Below are 25,926 nucleotides of genomic sequence, written 5' to 3'. Positions count from 1 at the left end.
TATAGCTATGCAGGAGAGCAAACACAAACAAGAACAAACAAACAAGTGAAATGAAGAATAACATTGTGCTGGTTCATCTTATAGTTCAGTCTAGAGAACGCACCAGACAGCATCTACAGTAAGACCTGCACAGATCTAAGTGTTCTAGGGGGAGGCCCCCCAAACCCCTCGTGCCATTTCGTCCACGGGCATTTTTCAGGGCCATCTCCCAAAATCCTTAATGTCATGCACTGCTCTGACCCCCCTCTGTCCTCTCTCTGACCTCTGTCCTCTGTCCTCTGTCCTCTGTCCTCTCTCTGACCTCTCTCTGACCTCTGACCTCTGACCTCTGTCCTCTCTCTGACCTCTCTCTGACCTCTGACCTCTGTCCTCTCTCTGTCCTCTGACCTCTGTCCTCTCTCTAACCTCTCTTCTCTCTAACCCCTCTCTGACCTCTCTGACCTCTCTCCCCTCTCTGACTCTTCTCTGACCCCTCTGACCTTTCTCTGACTTCTGTCCTCTCTCTGACCCCTCTGACCTCTCTCTGTCCTCTCTGACCTCTCTCTGTCCTCTCTCTGACCCCTCTGACCTCTCTCTGTCCTCTCTGACCTCTCTCTGTCCTCTCTCTGACCCCTCTCTGTCCTCTCTCTGACCCCTCTCTGTCCTCTCTCTGATCTCTGACCTCTCTCTGTCCTCTCTCTGTCCTCTCTCTGACCTCTGACCTCTCTCTGTCCTCTCTAACCTCTCTCTGTCCTCTCTCTGACCCCTCTCTGTCCTCTCTCTGATCTCTGACCCCTTCCTGACCTCCCTCTGTCCTCTCTCTGACCTCTGTCCTCTCTCTGACCTCTGACCTCTCTCTGACCACAGATTCAGACGGTGACTATGATCCCAGGAGACGGCATCGGGCCGGAGATCTCCAACGCTGTGATGAAGATCTTTGAGGCTGCTAAAGTGAGACACACACACACACACACACACACACAGACTCACACACACACACACACACACACACACACACACACAGACTCACACACACACACACACACACACACACACACACACACACACACACACACACACACAGACTCTCACACACACACAGAGAGACTCACACACACACACACACACACACACACACACACACACACACACACACACACACACACAGACTCACACACACACACACACACACACACACACACACACACACACACACACACACACACACACACAGACTCACACACACACACACACACACACACACACACACACACACACACACACACACAGACTCACACACACACACACACACACACACACACACACACACAGACTCACACACACACACACACACACACACACACACACACACACACACACACACACACACACACACACACACACACAGACTCACACACACACACACACACACACAGACTCACACACACACACACACACACACACACACACACACACACACACACACACACACACACACACACACACACACACACACAGTGGAGGGGTGTCTCTGTGTGTCAAAGTTAACTTTATTGTCAGTCTTTCAGTTTGTATGCACAGAGAGATCCAAATACTGTTTCCAGAATACAAAGTGTGTGTCTGTGTGTGTGTGTGTCTGTGTGTGTGTAGGCTCCTATCCAATGGGAGGAGAGGAATGTGACGGCCATCCAAGGGCCCGGCGGGCGCTGGATGATCCCCCCCGACTGCAAGGAGTCCATGGACCAGAGCAAGATCGGCCTGAAAGGTGGGAGGAGCTAATACACTGATATTGATCTCTCTCAGGCTTTATATGTAATCAATGGCTCACTTCAGGGCGTGGTGTATGCTCAGTATATCACAGCTAGGGGGCGTGGTATATGCTCAGTATATCACAGCTAGGGGGCGTGGTGTATGCTCAGTATATCACAGCTAGGGGGCGTGGTATATGCTCAGTATATCACAGCTAGGGGGCGTGGTATATGGTCAGTATATCACAGCTAGGGGGCGTGGTATATGCTCAGTATATCACAGCTAGGGGGCGTGGTATATGGTCAGTATATCACAGCTAGGGGGCGTGGTATATGCTCAGTATATCACAGCTAGGGGGCGTGGTATATGGTCAGTATATCACAGCTAGGGGGCGTGGTATATGCTCAGTATATCACAGCTAGGGGGCGTGGTATATGGTCAGTATATCACAGCTAGGGGGCGTGGTATATGCTCAGTATATCACAGCTAGGGGGCGTGGTATATGCTCAGTATATCACAGCTAGGGGGCGTGGTATATGCTCAGTATATCACAGCTAGGGGGCGTGGTATATGGTCAGTATATCACAGCTAGGGGGCGTGGTATATGCTCAGTATATCACAGCTAGGGGGCGTGGTATATGGTCAGTATATCACAGCTAGGGGGCGTGGTATATGCTCAGTATATCACAGCTAGGGGGCGTGGTATATGCTCAGTATATCACAGCTAGGGGGCGTGGTATATGGTCAGTATATCACAGCTAGGGGGCGTGGTATATGCTCAGTATATCACAGCTAGGGGGCGTGGTATATGCTCAGTATATCACCGCTAAGAAAAATACACACTCTAATTTAAATAGTTTTTATTAGTAAATAATGATGTTCAAAATAAAATAGTCCCTCCGTTGCCTTCTGCACGAAACATAGTGCGAGGTGGTTGCTATGCAACAACACTAACAGCAAGCGAACATATTAGACAGAGAGCGTTGATCCATTATTTGGCTGTTTATTTACTTTAATGTGTATGTTGCTGTTTATTGTGCAGCCACTGAAAACCTGTCCAGCATCAGTAGCATGGCTTACGTGGTGACTTGTATAGGTTGAGGTTGGTCGAGGCTGTTGCTTGGCGTGGCGAGAATATTGCTCCACTTTCTCCGGTCCCAGAGATTGGGCTTCCAGTAGCTCTGGAGAGAGCTTTCGCACCTGTGGCCACTAACGGTCATAATGTCTCTGCTTTGTTTCAAGACCCGCATCAGAAAGCTTTTGAATGGTGCTACTTTCCCAGTTGGTCTACCTGCTCTTCACGTAGCTCTGCATGTCGTAGTTTAGGTGCTCTCTGGAGATAGGCACTGCTCAATCCACTCCTCCATAGTGAGACCCCCCGGAGGTCCAAGCTAAGTAAGGGACAATGTGCAGTGAGGCGGTCATTATGGGTCAAAGAAAACCGACAGGCAGATCAGAAACAGTCCGTTGTTACCGTTTGAACTACGTAGCAACGGCAGGATCTGCTTCCATAGCGTTTTTGAGGACCTCTTTGATTACAGGTTTGAAAACATCGCTGCTTGCTTTAACATTAGCACAGTTCATGATGTCAGACCTTGGAGAGTATCTAGATATCCCTGCCCTGATGCCAAAGGAACTGCACTCTGAACATGTGTCGCCGTCTGATGTCTCTGTCTGGACCGCTGCGTCAAAAGGAGGGTTTCTGCCCCGTTACTTCTCCGCTGCTTCCTCGTCTCAGTTTGTAAAGCAGGCAGTTTGCTTTTCAGCCCAACTGTATACAGCTTTTCTCAGACGCGGAGGGATACTGACTTGTTGTGAAAAGTAACTACAAGTCTACCCGTGGTATACGCTCAGTATCTCACGGCTAAGAACCAATCAGATTGCTTGATTTTACATATCCATTTTATATATATGTATTGATCTCTCTCAGGCCCCCTGAAGACCCCCATCGCGGCCGGGCACCCCTCCATGAACCTTCTGCTCAGAAAGACCTTCGATCTCTACGCCAACGTGCGGCCGTGCGTCTCCATCGAGGGATACAAGACTCCGTACACCGACGTGAACCTGGTGACCATCAGAGAGAACACTGAGGGGGAGTACAGTGGGATAGAGCACCTGGTGAGACACACACACACACACACACACACACACACACACACACACACACACACACACACACACACACACACACACACACACACACACACACACACACACACACACACACACACACACACACACACACACACAGCATATTTGTCCACTCATATGTTAAGAGTATTCAAAACTTGAATAATATCCCTCTAAGGAACATTCAGAACAGATAAAAAATGTGCGATTAACTATTTTAATCGACTGAGAGCCCTAATATATATATATTATATCAGGGTATATGCAGGAATCCTGAAGTCAAATTTAATACCTTTTAAGACCTTTTTTAAGACCCTTTCCATACATTTTAAAACCTCATCGCAACTTTGAGTTCTAACCGGTTACATTGGCGACACACTTTACCTCACATTTACTATATTGATAGTAAGATAGCAAAACTAAACAGAGTGCAGACAGACTACTGAAGCCTCCTCTCCACATGAACTTCAACCTCTCTGTGAAGGTCAGGTTTAATGCAGTATGCTGCTTTGTTGCTTCTGTACTCTGTGCTCTTTCATTCCAGTCAAACTCCTCAGAAACCATTAGAAACCAGTATTTGACCAATAAACAAAACAATTGACAAAACTTTGAACTATGAAATATATTAAACTTTGGTGAGCTTCAGCGGGGTAATGCCATATAGGAGCTCCCTCACAAATACCCAGGGGTTAAATTGGGCTGGGGCTGTCCGGGGCTAAGCCCTGGCACATAGGACGATGCTCTGACGTCATCACCCTCACACATTTGTCATATGTTTACAAAAAAGGAAATATATGTTAAGACTTTTCTCGTTCTTAATATAGACTATAGTTAGGGTCGATATGTGTTGACTTTACTTTAAAATAGCAGATCTCTGTGACCGGATATAGTTTGGCTTAGACCCCGGCCCCACGAGGACGCATACGGTAAAACGCATACGCAAGCGCAAAAGAGTCTTCCGTTCACACGCATTCGATTCATTAACGTGTCCGTTCACACTAGACCGCTGGAAATGCTGGAAACGATGTAGTACATATGTCATGCCTGTAAGTGGCGCTGCTGCCGCCCGAAATACACCAAAAGCAGCGAAGAAGAACCTGGAGCATGGTTGCCATGGTTGCCCTTCTGTTTATTCTCCTCGGTGGACGGCGTGTTCTCCTGCTGTATATCTCAGGTAGTCCACCAGCAGATGGAAAACACCCACCTCTCCGCCTCTTCCAAGGAACGAGGGGACCGTGCTGCAGTTTCCGTAAAAAAAATGTTCCGCCGGTCAACATGTCCGTTAAAGTTTAAATCTTCCGTACAAAATTAGAAAAGTGCCGGTCAGAGGTCTTCTTTGTTATTTATTGAGCTTTAAAACAAATTGATAACGACTCTGTTCTCTGTATAATAATATAATAATATTTAATAAACGGTGACTGCCTCTCTTTTCCTCCCCCTCTTCTGACAGCCCAGCAGCAGCAGGAGACGTGTGGAGATGGAGGCGGGCTATTTCATCGTTATCAGAAAATGATCATATAGGTCTTACATACGGAGCCGTTGGACCCCCAGAGCGTTGCGTATGCCGGTCTTCCGACCTTGGGACCCGTTACCGTAGTCGTTTATTCCCCCCCCCCCCCCCCCCACACACACACACAGAGCGGAGCAAGGCAACGAAACGGCGCGCTATGCATGGGGCCGCCTTGTGGGGTTTCCCGACATGTCGTTTCAGTAAATTAAAGGGTGTTTCATGTTGTCGTTGCTGTGGACCTTCTTAATACCTTGGAAAATGCCATTTAATACTTTTTAATACTTTTTAAAAGCCTTAATTTTCGCTAAATTGATTTATCAACTTTTAATACTTTTTAAGACCCCGCGGATACCCTGTATATATTAATGTATATCATTTGTGTTCTTTGAAATTGAAAAGGATATTGCATTGTGTGTGTGACTTTCGTTGCAGTTGTATATGTCTTAAGTGTAATTTGGCTTTTTTAAATGTATGAATTCTTATTTGAGTATTTATTTACAACTTTAAGTAAATATTAAAATTGTTTTCAATTTTATTTCAGAGAATATTTTAGATTTTTTTTCTTACATTTCTAAATTCTTTTTTAGAAAATATTTAATTATGTTTGTCTTTGATTTCAAACTTTAATTTAATATAAAATTTATTTTTTTCTCCGACATTTAAATATGAATTAAAATCAAAGTATTTCTGTTCATTTCTAGTCTTTATATGATTGACATCCCTCTGATCTGAGCTCAGCGTGTCGCTCTGAATAATAAACCTGAAGATCAGCTGGCAGTCTGTGGATGTGATGTCACTTCCTGTGGCTGTGATGGTGATGTCACTTCCTGTCTGATCCCTGATGTTCTTTTTGAAGTCCGTCTTCATTCCTGTTGTTTTTCCCTTTTTGGAATGAACACTTTTCGTTACTCTTCAGATGCATCTCCTCCTCTTCCTCCTCCACTTCCTCTTCCTCCTCTTCATCTTCTTCTCCTCTTGTTCCTCAGATCGTGGAAGGCGTGGTTCAGAGCATCAAACTGATCACGGAGGACGCCAGTCGACGCATCGCAGAATACGCCTTCGAATACGCCCGAAACAATCAGAGGAGCAGCGTGACGGCCGTTCATAAGGCTAACATCATGTGAGAGAAGCAATCAATAATATCATCAATACTGGGTTAGCATCATGAGAGAGACAATCAATAATATCATCAATACTGGGTTAGCATCATGAGAGAGAGACAATCAATAATATCATCAATACTGGGTTAGCATCATGAGAGAGAGAGACAATCAATAATATCATCAATACTGGGTTAGCATCATGAGAGAGAGACAATCAATAATATCATCAATACTGGGTTAGCATCATGAGAGAGAGACAATCAATAATATCATCAATACTGGGTTAGCATCATGAGAGAGACAATCAATAATATCATCAATACTGGGTTAGCATCAAGAGAGAGACAATCAATAATATCATCAATACTGGGTTAGCATCATGAGAGAGAGACAATCAATAATATCATCAATACTGGGTTAGCATCATGAGAGAGAGACAATCAATAATATCATTAATACTGGGTTAGCATCATGAGAGAGAGACAATCAATAATATCATCAATACAGGGTTAGCATCATGAGAGAGAGAGACAATCAATAATATCATCAATACTGGGTTAGCATCAAGAGAGAGAGACAATCAATAATATCATCAATACTGGGTTAGCATCATGAGAGAGAGACAATCAATAATATCATCAATACTGGGTTAGCATCATGAGAGAGACAATCAATAATATCATCAATACTGGGTTAGCATCATGAGAGAGACAATCAATAATATCATCAATACTGGGTTAGCATCATGAGAGAGAGAGACAATCAATAATATCATCAATACTGGGTTAGCATCATGAGAGAGAGACAATCAATAATATCATCAATACTGGGTTAGCATCAAGAGAGAGACAATCAATAATATCATCAATACTGGGTTAGCATCAAGAGAGAGACAATCAATAATATCATCAATACTGGGTTAGCATCATGAGAGAGACAATCAATAATATCATCAATACTGGGTTAGCATCATGAGAGAGACAATCAATAATATCATCAATACTGGGTTAGCATCAAGAGAGAGACAATCAATAATATCATCAATACTGGGTTAGCATCATGAGAGAGACAATCAATAATATCATCAATACTGGGTTAGCATCATGAGAGAGACAATCAATAATATCATCAATACTGGGTTAGCCTCAAGAGAGACAATCAATAATATCATCAATACTGGGTTAGCATCATGAGAGAGAGACAATCAATAATATCATCAATACTGGGTTAGCATCATGAGAGAGACAATCAATAATATCATCAATACTGGGTTAGCATCATGAGAGAGAGACAATCAATAATATCATCAATACTGGGTTAGCATCATGAGAGAGAGACAATCAATAATATCATCAATACTGGGTTAGCATCATGAGAGAGAGACAATCAATAATATCATCAATACTGGGTTAGCATCATGAGAGAGAGACAATCAATAATATCATCAATACTGGGTTAGCATCATGAGAGAGACAATCAATAATATCATCAATACTGGGTTAGCATCATGAGAGAGACAATCAATGATATCATCAATACTGGGTTAGCATCATGAGAGAGAGACAATCAATAATATCATCAATACTGGGTTAGCATCAAGAGAGAGACAATCAATAATATCATCAATACTGGGTTAGCATCATGAGAGAGAGACAATCAATAATATCATCAATACTGGGTTAGCATCAAGAGAGACAATCAATAATATCATCAATACTGGGTTAGCATCATGAGAGAGACAATCAATAATATCATCAATACTGGGTTAGCATCATGAGAGAGAGACAATCAATAATATCATCAATACTGGGTTAGCATCATGAGAGAGACAATCAATAATATCATCAATACTGGGTTAGCATCATGAGAGAGAGACAATCAATAATATCATCAATACTGGGTTAGCATCATGAGAGAGAGACAATCAATAATATCATCAATACTGGGTTAGCATCATGAGAGAGACAATCAATAATATCATCAATACTGGGTTAGCATCATGAGAGAGAGACAATCAATAATATCATCAATACTGGGTTAGCATCATGAGAGAGAGACAATCAATAATATCATCAATACTGGGTTAGCATCATGAGAGAGAGACAATCAATAACATCATCAATACTGGGTTAGCATCAAGAGAGAGAGACAATCAATAATATCATCAATACTGGGTTAGCATCATGAGAGAGACAATCAATAATATCATCAATACTGGGTTAGCATCATGAGAGAGAGAGAGACAATCAATAATATCATCAATACTGGGTTAGCATCATGAGAGAGAGACAATCAATAACATCATCAATACTGGGTTAGCATCAAGAGAGAGAGACAATCAATAATATCATCAATACTGGGTTAGCATCATGAGAGAGACAATCAATAATATCATCAATACTGGGTTAGCATCATGAGAGAGACAATCAATAATATCATCAATACTGGGTTAGCATCATGAGAGAGAGACAATCAATAATATCATCAATACTGGGTTAGCATCATGAGAGAGACAATCAATAATATCATCAATACTGGGTTAGCATCAAGAGAGAGACAATCAATAATATCATCAATACTGGGTTAGCATCATGAGAGAGACAATCAATAATATCATCAATACTGGGTTAGCATCATGAGAGAGACAATCAATAATATCATCAATACTGGGTTAGCATCATGAGAGAGACAATCAATAATATCATCAATACTGGGTTAGCATCAAGAGAGAGAGACAATCAATAATATCATCAATACTGGGTTAGCATCATGAGAGAGACAATCAATAATACCATCAATACTGGGTTAGCATCATGAGAGAGACAATCAATAATATCATCAATACTGGGTTAGCATCATGAGAGAGACAATCAATAATATCATCAATACTGGGTTAGCATCATGAGAGAGACAATCAATAATATCATCAATACTGGGTTAGCATCATGAGAGAGACAATCAATAATATCATCAATACTGGGTTAGCATCATGAGAGAGAGACAATCAATAATATCATCAATACTGGGTTAGCATCAAGAGAGAGAGACAATCAATAATATCATCAATACTGGGTTAGCGTCATGAGAGAGACAATCAATAATATCATCAATACTGGGTTAGCATCATGAGAGAGAGACAATCAATAATATCATCAATACTGGGTTAGCATCATGAGAGAGAGAAACAATCAATAATATCATCAATACTGGGTTAGCATCAAGAGAGACAATCAATAATATCATCAATACTGGGTTAGCATCATGAGAGAGACAATCAATAATATCATCAATACTGGGTTAGCATCATGAGAGAGAGACAATCAATAATATCATCAATACTGGGTTAGCATCATGAGAGAGAGACAATCAATAATATCATCAATACTGGGTTAGCATCAAGAGAGACAATCAATAATATCATCAATACTGGGTTAGCATCATGAGAGAGAGACAATCAATAATATCATCAATACTGGGTTAGCATCATGAGAGAGACAATCAATAATATCATCAATACTGGGTTAGCATCATGAGAGAGACAATCAATAATATCATCAATACTGGGTTAGCATCATGAGAGAGAGACAATCAATAATATCATCAATACTGGGTTAGCATCATGAGAGAGAGACGATCAATGATATCATCAATACTGGGTTAGCATCAAGAGAGAGAGACAATCAATAATATCATCAATACTGGGTTAGCATCATGAGAGACAATCAATAATATCATCAATACTGGGTTAGCATCATGAGAGAGACAATCAATAATATCATCAATACTGGGTTAGCATCAAGAGAGACAATCAATAATATCATCAATACTGGGTTAGCATCAAGAGAGACAATCAATAATATCATCAATACTGGGTTAGCATGATGAGAGAGACAATCAATAATATCATCAATACTGGGTTAGCATCATGAGAGAGAGACAATCAATAATATCATCAATACTGGGTTAGCATCAAGAGAGAGAGACAATCAATAATATCATCAATACTGGGTTAGCGTCATGAGAGAGACAATCAATAATATCATCAATACTGGGTTAGCATCATGAGAGAGAGACAATCAATAATATCATCAATACTGGGTTAGCATCATGAGAGAGAGACAATCAATAATATCATCAATACTGGGTTAGCATCATGAGAGAGAGAAACAATCAATAATATCATCAATACTGGGTTAGCATCAAGAGAGACAATCAATAATATCATCAATACTGGGTTAGCATCATGAGAGAGACAATCAATAATATCATCAATACTGGGTTAGCATCATGAGAGAGAGACAATCAATAATATCATCAATACTGGGTTAGCATCAAGAGAGACAATCAATAATATCATCAATACTGGGTTAGCATCATGAGAGAGAGACAATCAATAATATCATCAATACTGGGTTAGCATCATGAGAGAGACAATCAATAATATCATCAATACTGGGTTAGCATCATGAGAGAGACAATCAATAATATCATCAATACTGGGTTAGCATCAAGAGAGAGACAATCAATAATATCATCAATACTGGGTTAGCATCATGAGAGAGAGACAATCAATAATATCATCAATACTGGGTTAGCATCAAGAGAAACAATCAATAATATCATCAATTGTCCCTCTTGTCTTTTTATGTCCTCTGGGGACTCAGCAGTCACCAGCTGTTCATCCTCTGCTCTCTAAATATATGTAAATGAATATGAAAGGTCTCCATGTTTCTCTCAGACGGGAGACAACGGGACACTAAAGACAGCGAGCCGTGAACTGACCGTCTGGAGTTAGATCGACAGGACTACTTTCTGCAGATCCTTAGCAACGCTCAATAGGCGCTTTCACACCGGAGTACTTTTCCCGTTTAATTCCGATCAGAGGTCGCGTTAACCGAATATTTTCCGTCTATGACGCCAAAGTGTCCCCGCAGCGAGGCTCCGGTGTTAAGCATGCCGGCCAAAAAGGAAATGATACCGTTTCCAAACCGAACCGTGCCGTACAAGCCATTGAAACATCTGAGTTTTGGCTTTACGCTGTGCGCACACCCGCTAGGTGCAGTGGGCATGCATAACACGGCGCCAACAGTTCACGAGCGTGCGCCCCCCCCCCCTCCCCCAGAGTGTGAAAGCGGACGGGTAATACTGAATTTTGACGGAAATGTTACGATCCTGTCCGTCAAAATAACGGGCAGCGGAAAAAAATAAAATGTTGAAGCCGCCATTGTATTTGCTGGCATTAGCATTATTAGCATTAGCCCTGCGCACCAAAGGAGAGAAACTCATTTATGACAACACAAAATAAAACTTGGGAGCGGTGGAGATAAGGGGGAGTCGGCGTTCTGGGGATTTACTCGGAAGGCTTCAGTAGAAGCTGCTGGGGGTCCCAGCAGCTTCTACTGAAGCCTTCCCCAACTCCGGGGACTTCCGGCCGGCAGAAGAAGTGACGTCAGCGGCTTCATTTGCACAACTTATTCCGGTGTGAACACGATCGGCTCTTTAGTTCCATGGGGGTGCTGGGTACTAAGTGCTGGGTACTAAGTGCTGGGTACTAAGTGCGGCAAAGTACTTGGTGTGAAAGCAGCTAATAAGTCCTTGACAGCGGTCTGTACTTCTGGATTAACAACGTGTCACGTGTTCTGAATTGACCAATCAGAATCGAGTATTCAACTAAGCCATGTAATAAACGCTTAAAGAGGGGTGTGTGTGTGTGTGTGTGTAGGCGGATGTCAGACGGTCTGTTTCTCAGGAAGTGTCGGGAAGTTGCTGAGAACTACAAAGACATCAAGTTCACTGAGATGTACCTGGACACCGTGTGCCTCAACGTGAGTCTGGCAGAATTTCACCTTTTGTTTTCACCTGAACATCAGCAGGAGAGGACTCTTTAAAGTAGAGACACTACATACTGATATACACCTGAACATCAGCAGGAGAGGACTCTTTAAAGTAGAGACACTACATACTGATATACACCTGAACATCAGCAGGAGAGGACTCTTTAAAGTAGAGACACTACATACTGATATACATCTAAACATCAGCAGGAGAGGACTCTTTAAAGTAGAGACAATACATAATGATATACACCTGAACATCAGCAGGAGAGGACTCTTTAAAGTAGAGACACTACATACTGATATACACCTGAACATCAGCAGGAGAGGACTCTTTAAAGTAGAGACACTACATACTGATATACACCTGAACATCAGCAGGAGAGGACTCTTTAAAGTAGAGACACTACATACTGATATCAACCTGAACATCAGCAGGAGAGGACTCTTTAAAGTAGAGAAACTACATACTGATATACACCTGAACATCAGCAGGAGAGGACTCTTTAAAGTAGAGACACTACATACTGATATACACCTGGACATCAGCAGGAGAGGACTCTTTAAAGTAGAGACACTACATACTGATATACACCTGAACATCAGCAGGAGAGGACTATTTAAAGTAGAGACACTACATACTGATATCAACCTGAACATCAGCAGGAGAGGACTCTTTAAAGTAGAGACACTACATACTGATATACACCTGAACATCAGCAGGAGAGGACTCTTTAAAGTAGAGACACTACATACTGATATACACCTGAACATCAGAGCAGGAGAGGACTCTTTAAAGTAGAGACACTACATACTGATATACACCTGAACATCAGCAGGAGAGGACTCTTTAAAGTAGAGACACTACATACTGATATACACCTGAACATCAGAGCAGGAGAGGACTCTTTAAAGTAGAGACACTACATACTGATATACACCTGAACATCAGCAGGAGAGGACTCTTTAAAGTAGAGACACTACATACTGATATACACCTGAACATCAACAGGAGAGGACTCTTTAAAGTAGAGAAACTACATACTGATATACACCTGAACATCAGCAGGAGAGGACTCTTTAAAGTAGAGACACTACATACTGATATACACCTGAACATCAGCAGGAGAGGACTCTTTAAAGTAGAGACACTAAATACTGATATACACCTGAACATCAGCAGGAGAGGACTCTTTAAAGTAGAGACACTACATACTGATATACATCTAAACATCAGCAGGAGAGGACTCTTTAAAGTAGAGACAATACATACTGATATACACCTGAACATCAGCAGGAGAGGACTCTTTAAAGTAGAGACACTACATACTGATATACACCTAAACATCAGCAGGAGAGGACTCTTTAAAGTAGAGACAATACATACTGATATACACCTGAACATCAGCAGGAGAGGACTCTTTAAAGTAGAGACACTAAATACTGATATACACCTGAACATCAGCAGGAGAGGACTCTTTAAAGTAGAGACACTACATACTGATATACATCTAAACATCAGCAGGAGAGGACTCTTTAAAGTAGAGACAATACATACTGATATACACCTGAACATCAGCAGGAGAGGACTCTTTAAAGTAGAGACACTACATACTGATATACACCTGAACATCAGCAGGAGAGGACTCTTTAAAGTAGAGACACTACATACTGATATACACCTGAACATCAGCAGGAGAGGACTCTTTAAAGTAGAGACACTACATACTGATATACACCTGAACATCAGCAGGAGAGGACTCTTTAAAGTAGAGACACTACATACTGATATCAACCTGAACATCAGCAGGAGAGGACTCTTTAAAGTAGAGAAACTACATACTGATATACACCTGAACATCAGCAGGAGAGGACTCTTTAAAGTAGAGACACTACATACTGATATACACCTGGACATCAGCAGGAGAGGACTCTTTAAAGTAGAGACACTACATACTGATATACACCTGAACATCAGCAGGAGAGGACTCTTTAAAGTAGAGACACTACATACTGATATACACCTGAACATCAGCAGGAGAGGACTCTTTAAAGTAGAGACACTACATACTGATATACACCTGAACATCAGCAGGAGAGGACTCTTTAAAGTAGAGACACTACATACTGATATACACCTGAACATCAGCAGGAGAGGACTCTTTAAAGTAGAGACACTACATACTGATATACACCTGGACATCAGCAGGAGAGGACTCTTTAAAGTAGAGACACTACATACTGATATCAACCTGAACATCAGCAGGAGAGGACTCTTTAAAGTAGAGACACTACATACTGATATACACCTGAACATCAGCAGGAGAGGACTCTTTAAAGTAGAGACACTACATACTGATATACACCTGAACATCAGCAGGAGAGGACTCTTTAAAGTAGAGACACTACATACTGATATACACCTGAACATCAGCAGGAGAGGACTCTTTAAAGTAGAGACACTACATACTGATATACACCTGAACATCAGCAGGAGAGGACTCTTTAAAGTAGAGACACTACATACTGATATACACCTGAACATCAGCAGGAGAGGACTCTTTAAAGTAGAGACACTACATACTGATATACACCTGAACATCAGCAGGAGAGGACTCTTTAAAGTAGAGACACTACATACTGATATACACCTGAACATCAGCAGGAGAGGACTCTTTAAAGTAGAGACACTACATACTGATATACACCTGAACATCAGCAGGAGAGGACTCTTTAAAGTAGAGACACTACATACTGATATACACCTGAACATCAGCAGGAGAGGACTCTTTAAAGTAGAGACACTACATACTGATATACACCTGAACATCAGCAGGAGAGGACTCTTTAAAGTAGAGAAACTACATACTGATATACACCTGAACATCAGCAGGAGAGGACTCTTTAAAGTAGAGACACTACATACTGATATACACCTGAACATCAGCAGGAGAGGACTCTTTAAAGTAGAGACACTACATACTGATATACATCTAAACATCAGCAGGAGAGGACTCTTTAAAGTAGAGACAATACATACTGATATACACCTGAACATCAGCAGGAGAGGACTCTTTAAAGTAGAGACACTATATACTGATATACACCTGAACATCAGCAGGAGAGGACTCTTTAAAGTAGAGACACTACATACTGATATACACCTGAACATCAGCAGGAGAGGACTCTTTAAAGTAGAGACGCTACATACTGATATACACCTGAACATCAGCAGGAGAGGACTCTTTAAAGTAGAGACACTACATACTGATATACACCTGAACATCAGCAGGAGAGGACTCTTTAAAGTAGAGACACTAAATACTGATATACACCTGAACATCAGCAGGAGAGGACTCTTTAAAGTAGAGACACTACATACTGATATACATCTGAACATCAGCAGGAGAGGACTCTTTAAAGTAGAGACAATACATACTGATATACACCTGAACATCAGCAGGAGAGGACTCTTTAAAGTAGAGACACTACATACTGATATACACCTGAACATCAGCAGGAGAGGACTCTTTAAAGTAGAGACACTACATACTGATATACACCTGAACATCAGCAGGAGAGGACTCTTTAAAGTAGAGACACTACATACTGATATACACCTGAACATCAGCAGGAGAGGACTCTTTAAAGTAGAGACACTACATACTGATATCAACCTGAACATCAGCAGGAGAGGACTCTTTAAAGTAGAGAAACTACATACTGATATACACCTGAACATCAGCAGGAGAGGACTCTTTAAAGTAGAGACACTACATACTGATATACACCTGGACATCAGCAGGAGAGGACTCTTTAAAGTAGAGACACTACATACTGATATACACCTGAACATCAGCAGGAGAGGACTCTTTAAAGTAGAGACACTACATACTGAAATCAACCTGAACATCAGCAGGAGAGGACTCTTTAAAGTAGAGACACTACATACTGATATACACCTGAACATCAGCAGGAGAGGACTCTTTAAAGTAGAGACACTACATACTGATATACACCTGAACATCAGCAGGAGAGGACTCTTTAAAGTAGAGACACTACATACTGATATACACCTGAACATCAGCAGGAGAGGACTCTTTAAAGTAGAGACACTACATACTGATATACACCTGAACATCAGCAGGAGAGGACTCTTTAAAGTAGAGACACTACATACTGATATACACCTGAACATCAGCAGGAGAGGACTCTTTAAAGTAGAGAAACTACATACTGATATACACCTGAACATCAGCAGGAGAGGACTCTTTAAAGTAGAGACACTACATACTGATATACACCTGAACATCAGCAGGAGAGGACTCTTTAAAGTAGAGACACTACATACTGATATACACCTGAACATCAGCAGGAGAGGACTCTTTAAAGTAGAGACACTACATACTGATATACACCTGAACATCAGCAGGAGAGGACTCTTTAAAGTAGAGACACTACATACTGATATACACCTGAACATCAGCAGGAGAGGACTCTTTAAAGTAGAGACACTACATACTGATATACACCTGAACATCAGCAGGAGAGGACTCTTTAAAGTAGAGACACTACATACTGATATACACCTGAACATCAGCAGGAGAGGACTCTTTAAAGTAGAGAAACTACATACTGATATACACCTGAACATCAGCAGGAGAGGACTCTTTAAAGTAGAGACACTACATACTGATATACACCTGAACATCAGCAGGAGAGGACTCTTTAAAGTAGAGACACTACATACTGATATACACCTGAACATCAGCAGGAGAGGACTCTTCAAAGTAGAGAAACTACATACTGATATACACCTGAACATCAGCAGGAGAGGACTCTTTAAAGTAGAGACACTACATACTGATATACATCTAAACATCAGCAGGAGAGGACTCTTTAAAGTAGAGACAATACATACTGATATACACCTGAACATCAGCAGGAGAGGACTCTTTAAAGTAGAGACACTACATACTGATATACACCTGAACATCAGCAGGAGAGGACTCTTTAAAGTAGAGACACTACATACTGATATACACCTGAACATCAGCAGGAGAGGACTCTTTAAAGTAGAGACGCTACATACTGATATACACCTGAACATCAGCAGGAGAGGACTCTTTAAAGTAGAGACACTACATACTGATATACACCTGAACATCAGCAGGAGAGGACTCTTTAAAGTAGAGACACTAAATACTGATATACACCTGAACATCAGCAGGAGAGGACTCTTTAAAGTAGAGACACTACATACTGATATACATCTAAACATCAGCAGGAGAGGACTCTTTAAAGTAGAGACAATACATACTGATATACACCTGAACATCAGCAGGAGAGGACTCTTTAAAGTAGAGACACTACATACTGATATACACCTGAACATCAGCAGGAGAGGACTCTTTAAAGTAGAGACACTACATACTGATATACACCTGAACATCAGCAGGAGAGGACTCTTTAAAGTAGAGACACTACATACTGATATCAACCTGAACATCAGCAGGAGAGGACTCTTTAAAGTAGAGAAACTACATACTGATATACACCTGAACATCAGCAGGAGAGGACTCTTTAAAGTAGAGACACTACATACTGATATACACCTGGACATCAGCAGGAGAGGACTCTTTAAAGTAGAGACACTACATACTGATATACACCTGAACATCAGCAGGAGAGGACTCTTTAAAGTAGAGACACTACATACTGATATACACCTGAACATCAGCAGGAGAGGACTCTTTAAAGTAGAGACACTACATACTGATATACACCTGAACATCAGAGCAGGAGAGGACTCTTTAAAGTAGAGACACTACATACTGATATACACCTGAACATCAGCAGGAGAGGACTCTTTAAAGTAGAGACACTACATACTGATATACACCTGAACATCAACAGGAGAGGACTCTTTAAAGTAGAGACACTACATACTGATATACACCTGAACATCAGCAGGAGAGGACTCTTTAAAGTAGAGACACTAAATACTGATATACACCTGAACATCAGCAGGAGAGGACTCTTTAAAGTAGAGACACTACATACTGATATACACCTAAACATCAGCAGGAGAGGACTCTTTAAAGTAGAGACAATACATACTGATATACACCTGAACATCAGCAGGAGAGGACTCTTTAAAGTAGAGACACTACATACTGATATACACCTAAACATCAGCAGGAGAGGACTCTTTAAAGTAGAGACAATACATACTGATATACACCTGAACATCAGCAGGAGAGGACTCTTTAAAGTAGAGACACTAAATACTGATATACACCTGAACATCAGAGCAGGAGAGGACTCTTTAAAGTAGAGACACTACATACTGATATACACCTGAACATCAGCAGGAGAGGACTCTTTAAAGTAGAGACACTACATACTGATATACACCTGAACATCAGAGCAGGAGAGGACTCTTTAAAGTAGAGACACTACATACTGATATACACCTGAACATCAGCAGGAGAGGACTCTTTAAAGTAGAGACACTACATACTGATATACACCTGAACATCAACAGGAGAGGACTCTTTAAAGTAGAGACACTACATACTGATATACACCTGAACATCAGCAGGAGAGGACTCTTTAAAGTAGAGACACTACATACTGATATACACCTGAACATCAGCAGGAGAGGACTCTTTAAAGTAGAGACACTAAATACTGATATACACCTGAACATCAGCAGGAGAGGACTCTTTAAAGTAGAGACACTACATACTGATATACACCTAAACATCAGCAGGAGAGGACTCTTTAAAGTAGAGACAATACATACTGATATACACCTGAACATCAGCAGGAGAGGACTCTTTAAAGTAGAGACACTACATACTGATATACACCTAAACATCAGCAGGAGAGGACTCTTTAAAGTAGAGACAATACATACTGATATACACCTGAACATCAGCAGGAGAGGACTCTTTAAAGTAGAGACACTAAATACTGATATACACCTGAACATCAGCAGGAGAGGACTCTTTAAAGTAGAGACACTACATACTGATATACATCTAAACATCAGCAGGAGAGGACTCTTTAAAGTAGAGACAATACATAATGATATACACCTGAACATCAGCAGGAGAGGACTCTTTAAAGTAGAGACACTACATACTGATATACACCTGAACATCAGCAGGAGAGGACTCTTTAAAGTAGAGACACTACATACTGATATACACCTGAACATCAGCAGGAGAGGACTCTTTAAAGTAGAGACACTACATACTGATATCAACCTGAACATCAGCAGGAGAGGACTCTTTAAAGTAGAGAAACTACATACTGATATACACCTGAACATCAGCAGGAGAGGACTCTTTAAAGTAGAGACACTACATACTGATATACACCTGAACATCAACAGGAGAGGACTCTTTAAAGTAGAGAAACTACATACTGATATACACCTGAACATCAGCAGGAGAGGACTCTTTAAAGTAGAGACACTACATACTGATATACACCTGAACATCAGCAGGAGAGGACTCTTTAAAGTAGAGACACTAAATACTGATATACACCTGAACATCAGCAGGAGAGGACTCTTTAAAGTAGAGACACTACATACTGATATACACCTAAACATCAGCAGGAGAGGACTCTTTAAAGTAGAGACAATACATACTGATATACACCTGAACATCAGCAGGAGAGGACTCTTTAAAGTAGAGACACTACATACTGATATACATCTAAACATCAGCAGGAGAGGACTCTTTAAAGTAGAGACAATACATACTGATATACACCTGAACATCAGCAGGAGAGGACTCTTTAAAGTAGAGACACTAAATACTGATATACACCTGAACATCAGCAGGAGAGGACTCTTTAAAGTAGAGACACTACATACTGATATACACCTAAACATCAGCAGGAGAGGACTCTTTAAAGTAGAGACAATACATACTGATATACACCTGAACATCAGCAGGAGAGGACTCTTTAAAGTAGAGACACTACATACTGATATACACCTGAACATCAGCAGGAGAGGACTCTTTAAAGTAGAGACACTACATACTGATATACACCTGAACATCAGCAGGAGAGGACTCTTTAAAGTAGAGACACTACATACTGATATCAACCTGAACATCAGCAGGAGAGGACTCTTTAAAGTAGAGAAACTACATACTGATATACACCTGAACATCAGCAGGAGAGGACTCTTTAAAGTAGAGACACTACATACTGATATACACCTGAACATCAGCAGGAGAGGACTCTTTAAAGTAGAGACACTACATACTGATATACACCTGAACATCAGCAGGAGAGGACTCTTTAAAGTAGAGACACTACATACTGATATACACCTGGACATCAGCAGGAGAGGACTCATTAAAGTAGAGACACTACATACTGATATACACCTGAACATCAGCAGGAGAGGACTCTTTAAAGTAGAGACACTACATACTGATATCCACCTGAACATCAGCAGGAGAGGACTCTTTAAAGTAGAGACACTACATACTGATATACACCTGAACATCAGCAGGAGAGGACTCTTTAAAGTAGAGACACTACATACTGATATACACCTGAACATCAGCAGGAGAGGACTCTTTAAAGTAGAGACACTACATACTGATATACACCTGAACATCAGCAGGAGAGGACTCTTTAAAGTAGAGACACTACATACTGATATACACCTGAACATCAGCAGGAGAGGACTCTTTAAAGTAGAGACACTACATACTGATATACACCTGAACATCAGCAGGAGAGGACTCTTTAAAGTAGAGACACTACATACTGATATACACCTGAACATCAGCAGGAGAGGACTCTTTAAAGTAGAGACACTACATACTGATATACACCTGAACATCAGCAGGAGAGGACTCTTTAAAGTAGAGACACTACATACTGATATACACCTGAACATCAGCAGGAGAGGACTCTTTAAAGTAGAGACACTACATACTGATATACACCTGAACATCAGCAGGAGAGGACTCTTTAAAGTAGAGACACTACATACTGATATACACCTGAACATCAGCAGGAGAGGACTCTTTAAAGTAGAGAAACTACATACTGATATACACCTGAACATCAGCAGGAGAGGACTCTTTAAAGTAGAGACACTACATACTGATATACACCTGAACATCAGCAGGAGAGGACTCTTTAAAGTAGAGACACTACATACTGATATACATCTAAACATCAGCAGGAGAGGACTCTTTAAAGTAGAGACAATACATACTGATATACACCTGAACATCAGCAGGAGAGGACTCTTTAAAGTAGAGACACTACATACTGATATACATCTAAACATCAGCAGGAGAGGACTCTTTAAAGTAGAGACACTACATACTGATATACACCTGAACATCAGCAGGAGAGGACTCTTTAAAGTAGAGACACTACATACTGATATACACCTGAACATCAGCAGGAGAGGACTCTTTAAAGTAGAGACACTACATACTGATATCAACCTGAACATCAGCAGGAGAGGACTCTTTAAAGTAGAGAAACTACATACTGATATACACCTGAACATCAGCAGGAGAGGACTCTTTAAAGTAGAGACACTACATACTGATATACACCTGGACATCAGCAGGAGAGGACTCTTTAAAGTAGAGACACTACATACTGATATACACCTGAACATCAGCAGGAGAGGACTCTTTAAAGTAGAGACACTACATACTGATATACACCTGGACATCAGCAGGAGAGGACTCTTTAAAGTAGAGACACTACATACTGATATACACCTGAACATCAGCAGGAGAGGACTCTTTAAAGTAGAGACACTACATACTGATATCAACCTGAACATCAGCAGGAGAGGACTCTTTAAAGTAGAGAAACTACATACTGATATACACCTGAACATCAGCAGGAGAGGACTCTTTAAAGTAGAGACACTACATACTGATATACACCTGGACATCAGCAGGAGAGGACTCTTTAAAGTAGAGACACTACATACTGATATACACCTGAACATCAGCAGGAGAGGACTCTTTAAAGTAGAGACACTACATACTGATATCAACCTGAACATCAGCAGGAGAGGACTCTTTAAAGTAGAGACACTACATACTGATATACACCTGAACATCAGCAGGAGAGGACTCTTTAAAGTAGAGACACTACATACTGATATACACCTGGACATCAGCAGGAGAGGACTCTTTAAAGTAGAGACACTACATACTGATATCAACCTGAACATCAGCAGGAGAGGACTCTTTAAAGTAGAGACACTACATACTGATATACACCTGAACATCAGCAGGAGAGGACTCTTTAAAGTAGAGACACTACATACTGATATACACCTGGACATCAGCAGGAGAGGACTCTTTAAAGTAGAGACACTACATACTGATATACACCTGGACATCAGCAGGAGAGGACTCTTTAAAGTAGAGACACTACATACTGATATACACCTGAACATCAGCAGGAGAGGACTCTTTAAAGTAGAGACACTACATACTGATATACACCTGGACATCAGCAGGAGAGGACTCTTTAAAGTAGAGAAACTACATACTGATATACACCTGAACATCAGCAGGAGAGGACTCTTTAAAGTAGAGACACTACATACTGATATACACCTGGACATCAGCAGGAGAGGACTCTTTAAAGTAGAGACACTACATACTGATATACACCTGAACATCAGCAGGAGAGGACTCTTTAAAGTAGAGACACTACATACTGATATACACCTGGACATCAGCAGGAGAGGACTCTTTAAAGTAGAGACACTACATACTGATATACACCTGAACATCAGCAGGAGAGGACTCTTTAAAGTAGAGACACTACATACTGATATCAACCTGAACATCAGCAGGAGAGGACTCTTTAAAGTAGAGAAACTACATACTGATATACACCTGAACATCAGCAGGAGAGGACTCTTTAAAGTAGAGACACTACATACTGATATACACCTGAACATCAGCAGGAGAGGACTCTTTAAAGTAGAGACTCTACATACTGATATACACCTGAACATCAGCAGGAGAGGACTCTTTAAAGTAGATATTAAGAATGACAGTATGTTAATGGTTTGAACAGATGTATTGATGATGTATTGATGATATTTCAGATGGTTCAGGATCCCACTCAGTTCGACGTGCTCGTGATGCCGAACCTGTACGGAGACATCCTCAGGTCAGATCTTTAATAATAACCCTCTCACTAAAGATATGTTTGATAACTGTTAGAAAACTCTCTCTGGTCCCCGGCTTGAGCTTGAACCTCAGGATCCATGTATCTGTGATCCTCTCCAGAATGGTAGTAGTCATCACATAGAGAGCATCAACTAGTTCCTGAACAGTGTCCTTCACATGCTGATATCCAAGAGAGGGAGTTACTCAGTCACAAGATGGAGGAATAGAAAGCAGTATTCAATGTTTACTTCAGATTAGCTCCACGTCAGAAATGATCATGCTTGTCATATTTGTCATCATCATGTTAATCACATAGCTATCATATGCCTCAAACAGTCCTGATGCTCTGCTAGGTAATCACACATCCTGTCAGGTTCACAGCTCCAGTTGATTCCTTTGTGATCAGATAAGAGATAAGAAGTACTTTATTGATCCCAATTTGGTAAACGTGTGTGTTACAGCAGCATTAAAATAAATGGCATTGTACAATAAAAAATAAAAGACTAGAAATAAACAAAAGTAGAAAATATACAAGTTGCATTTACAAATCAACAATAACCAAAACCAGATACAAAGTAGGGTATTCAATACAGAAGTGTGTGAGGGCTGCAGATGAACCTGAGTGTGTGTGATTGAGAGAGTTCTGGAGCCTGTACTACGAAGCTGGTTCAACCTAACCTGGATATGTTGGAGTTAGCCGGTTAGCCTAATCCAGAACATACGCGCTCTCGCTAAACGGTCCTACGACGCGGGTTATCAAGTGGATCACTCAAGCCAGCCGTGTCCTATCTAGTTAGGAGCGCGTTCACATGAAAGGGGTGGTATCTGGAGCATTCGACCAATCACAAACATGGAGAAGCGTACTGACAGCGCAGCGTCATACTTCCTGAATGAAAAGTCAACTATAATATTAGACATATGAAGAAGTTAAACTTTAAACATCCATGACTTAAACACTTGATCCAGGATCAAAGCCACATAGCTGCACCTGCAAGGTGAATACAGCTGGTAACAGAACAAGTGTTTGAATGCGTACATGAACAGGTTTATGATATCACTGCCCCGTCTAAGACACCATCTGACTTTCATTACATTTGACTCGAGTGTTTCCTCAACTTAATGTGTTGCTTCAAATAATCCTTCTGCATACAGTATGTGACACTGTGAGTGTTGCACGGCCAGATACGGCTCAGCTGACTCAGATAAGGAGATGATACATTATGATGTGATATGCCGCGGACTGTACTTAATGTTACTCTGATCCGGTTACTTATGTTGTGGCAGATATTTAAGTAAGCTTTCTTAATGCTAATGTTCTAATAGTCAGATTGCTCTGAAGATGGGAGGTGATATTCTATTCATGTTCACGTTCACACAGTCGCTGATTTCTGCCGGCCGTCTTTCCTGCAACGGCAGCTTTTCTGTTTTTCCTTTCTCCTGTAATATGACTTGATCGCTTTAAACTCCGCACACTGAGCTCTGATTGGTCAGCAGGCAGTGCTTTCACTGAGTTGAGCTCTTAGCCTGCTCCGGACCAGGTTACCCAGAGTTTTCCCTGAAGTTAGCCGCTAAGAGAAAATCCTGCTTCGTAGTATACTCCCCTGGAGCTGCTCTCTCTCTCCGTCTGTGTAATCTAACACCTGATGTGTTGGTCCCAGTGATCAGTGTAATCTAACACCTGATGTGTTGGTCCCAGTGATCAGTGTAATCTAACACCTGATGTGTTGGTCCCAGTGATCAGTGTAATCTAACACCTGATGTGTTGGTCCCAGTGATCAGTGTAATCTAACACCTGATGCGTTGGTCCCAGTGATCAGTGTAATCTAACACCTGATGCGTTGGTCCCAGTGATCAGTGTAATCTAACACCTGATGCGTTGGTCCCAGTGATCAGTGTAATCTAACACCTGATGTGTCGGTCCCAGTGATCAGTGTAATCTAACACCTGATGCGTTGGTCCCAGTGATCAGTGTAATCTAACACCTGATGTGTCGGTCCCAGTGATCAGTGTAATCTAACACCTGATGTGTTGGTCCCAGTGATCTGTGTGCCGGGCTGATCGGAGGACTCGGAGTGACGCCCAGCGGAAACATCGGAGCCAACGGAGTCGCCATCTTTGAATCGGTTCGTTTTCCTTCCATTTATTTAACTTTTATATTTTTACATTCATTTTAACATGAATTGGATATTAAACCTTTAGCACAGAAGAAAACTAATTAAAAATGCTTTCTTTCAAAAATAATCATTAATTAAAGCTGCGAGCAGCATTGAGCGGGTCTTCGACGCTCCGCAGGCTGTTGTCCGCACGTCGACGTCAGGCAGATGTCTCGAGGACTCGGCCGTTGGCAAACGTGGGAAGTTTCAGGCCGATCGGACAACGTACACAGGAGTTACAGCAGTATCACAAACATTGTGTTTGAT

General features: G+C 41.3%; 1 protein-coding gene across 1 annotated transcript in view; it reads left to right on the top strand.

Annotated features, from left to right (window-relative positions):
• Positions 1–25,926, top strand: part of LOC307027158 (isocitrate dehydrogenase [NAD] subunit alpha, mitochondrial-like) — a 42,797-nt gene that overhangs the window by 7,201 nt on the left and 9,670 nt on the right. The window contains exons 3-9 of the mRNA XM_079695351.1: positions 847–930; positions 1,630–1,744; positions 3,659–3,846; positions 6,355–6,488; positions 12,194–12,296; positions 23,443–23,507; positions 25,545–25,629. Coding sequence (XP_079551477.1) covers positions 847–930; positions 1,630–1,744; positions 3,659–3,846; positions 6,355–6,488; positions 12,194–12,296; positions 23,443–23,507; positions 25,545–25,629 — 774 coding nt within the window. The remainder of the gene's footprint in view (positions 1–846; positions 931–1,629; positions 1,745–3,658; positions 3,847–6,354; positions 6,489–12,193; positions 12,297–23,442; positions 23,508–25,544; positions 25,630–25,926) is intronic.

The sequence above is a fragment of the Notothenia rossii genome (assembly GCF_949606895.1).
Source record: "Notothenia rossii genome assembly, contig: scaffold_71, whole genome shotgun sequence".
Classification (NCBI taxonomy): Eukaryota; Metazoa; Chordata; class Actinopteri; order Perciformes; family Nototheniidae; genus Notothenia; species Notothenia rossii.
The sequence above is the reverse complement of the archived record's forward strand: the minus strand, read 5'-3'. Positions and strand labels throughout refer to the sequence as shown.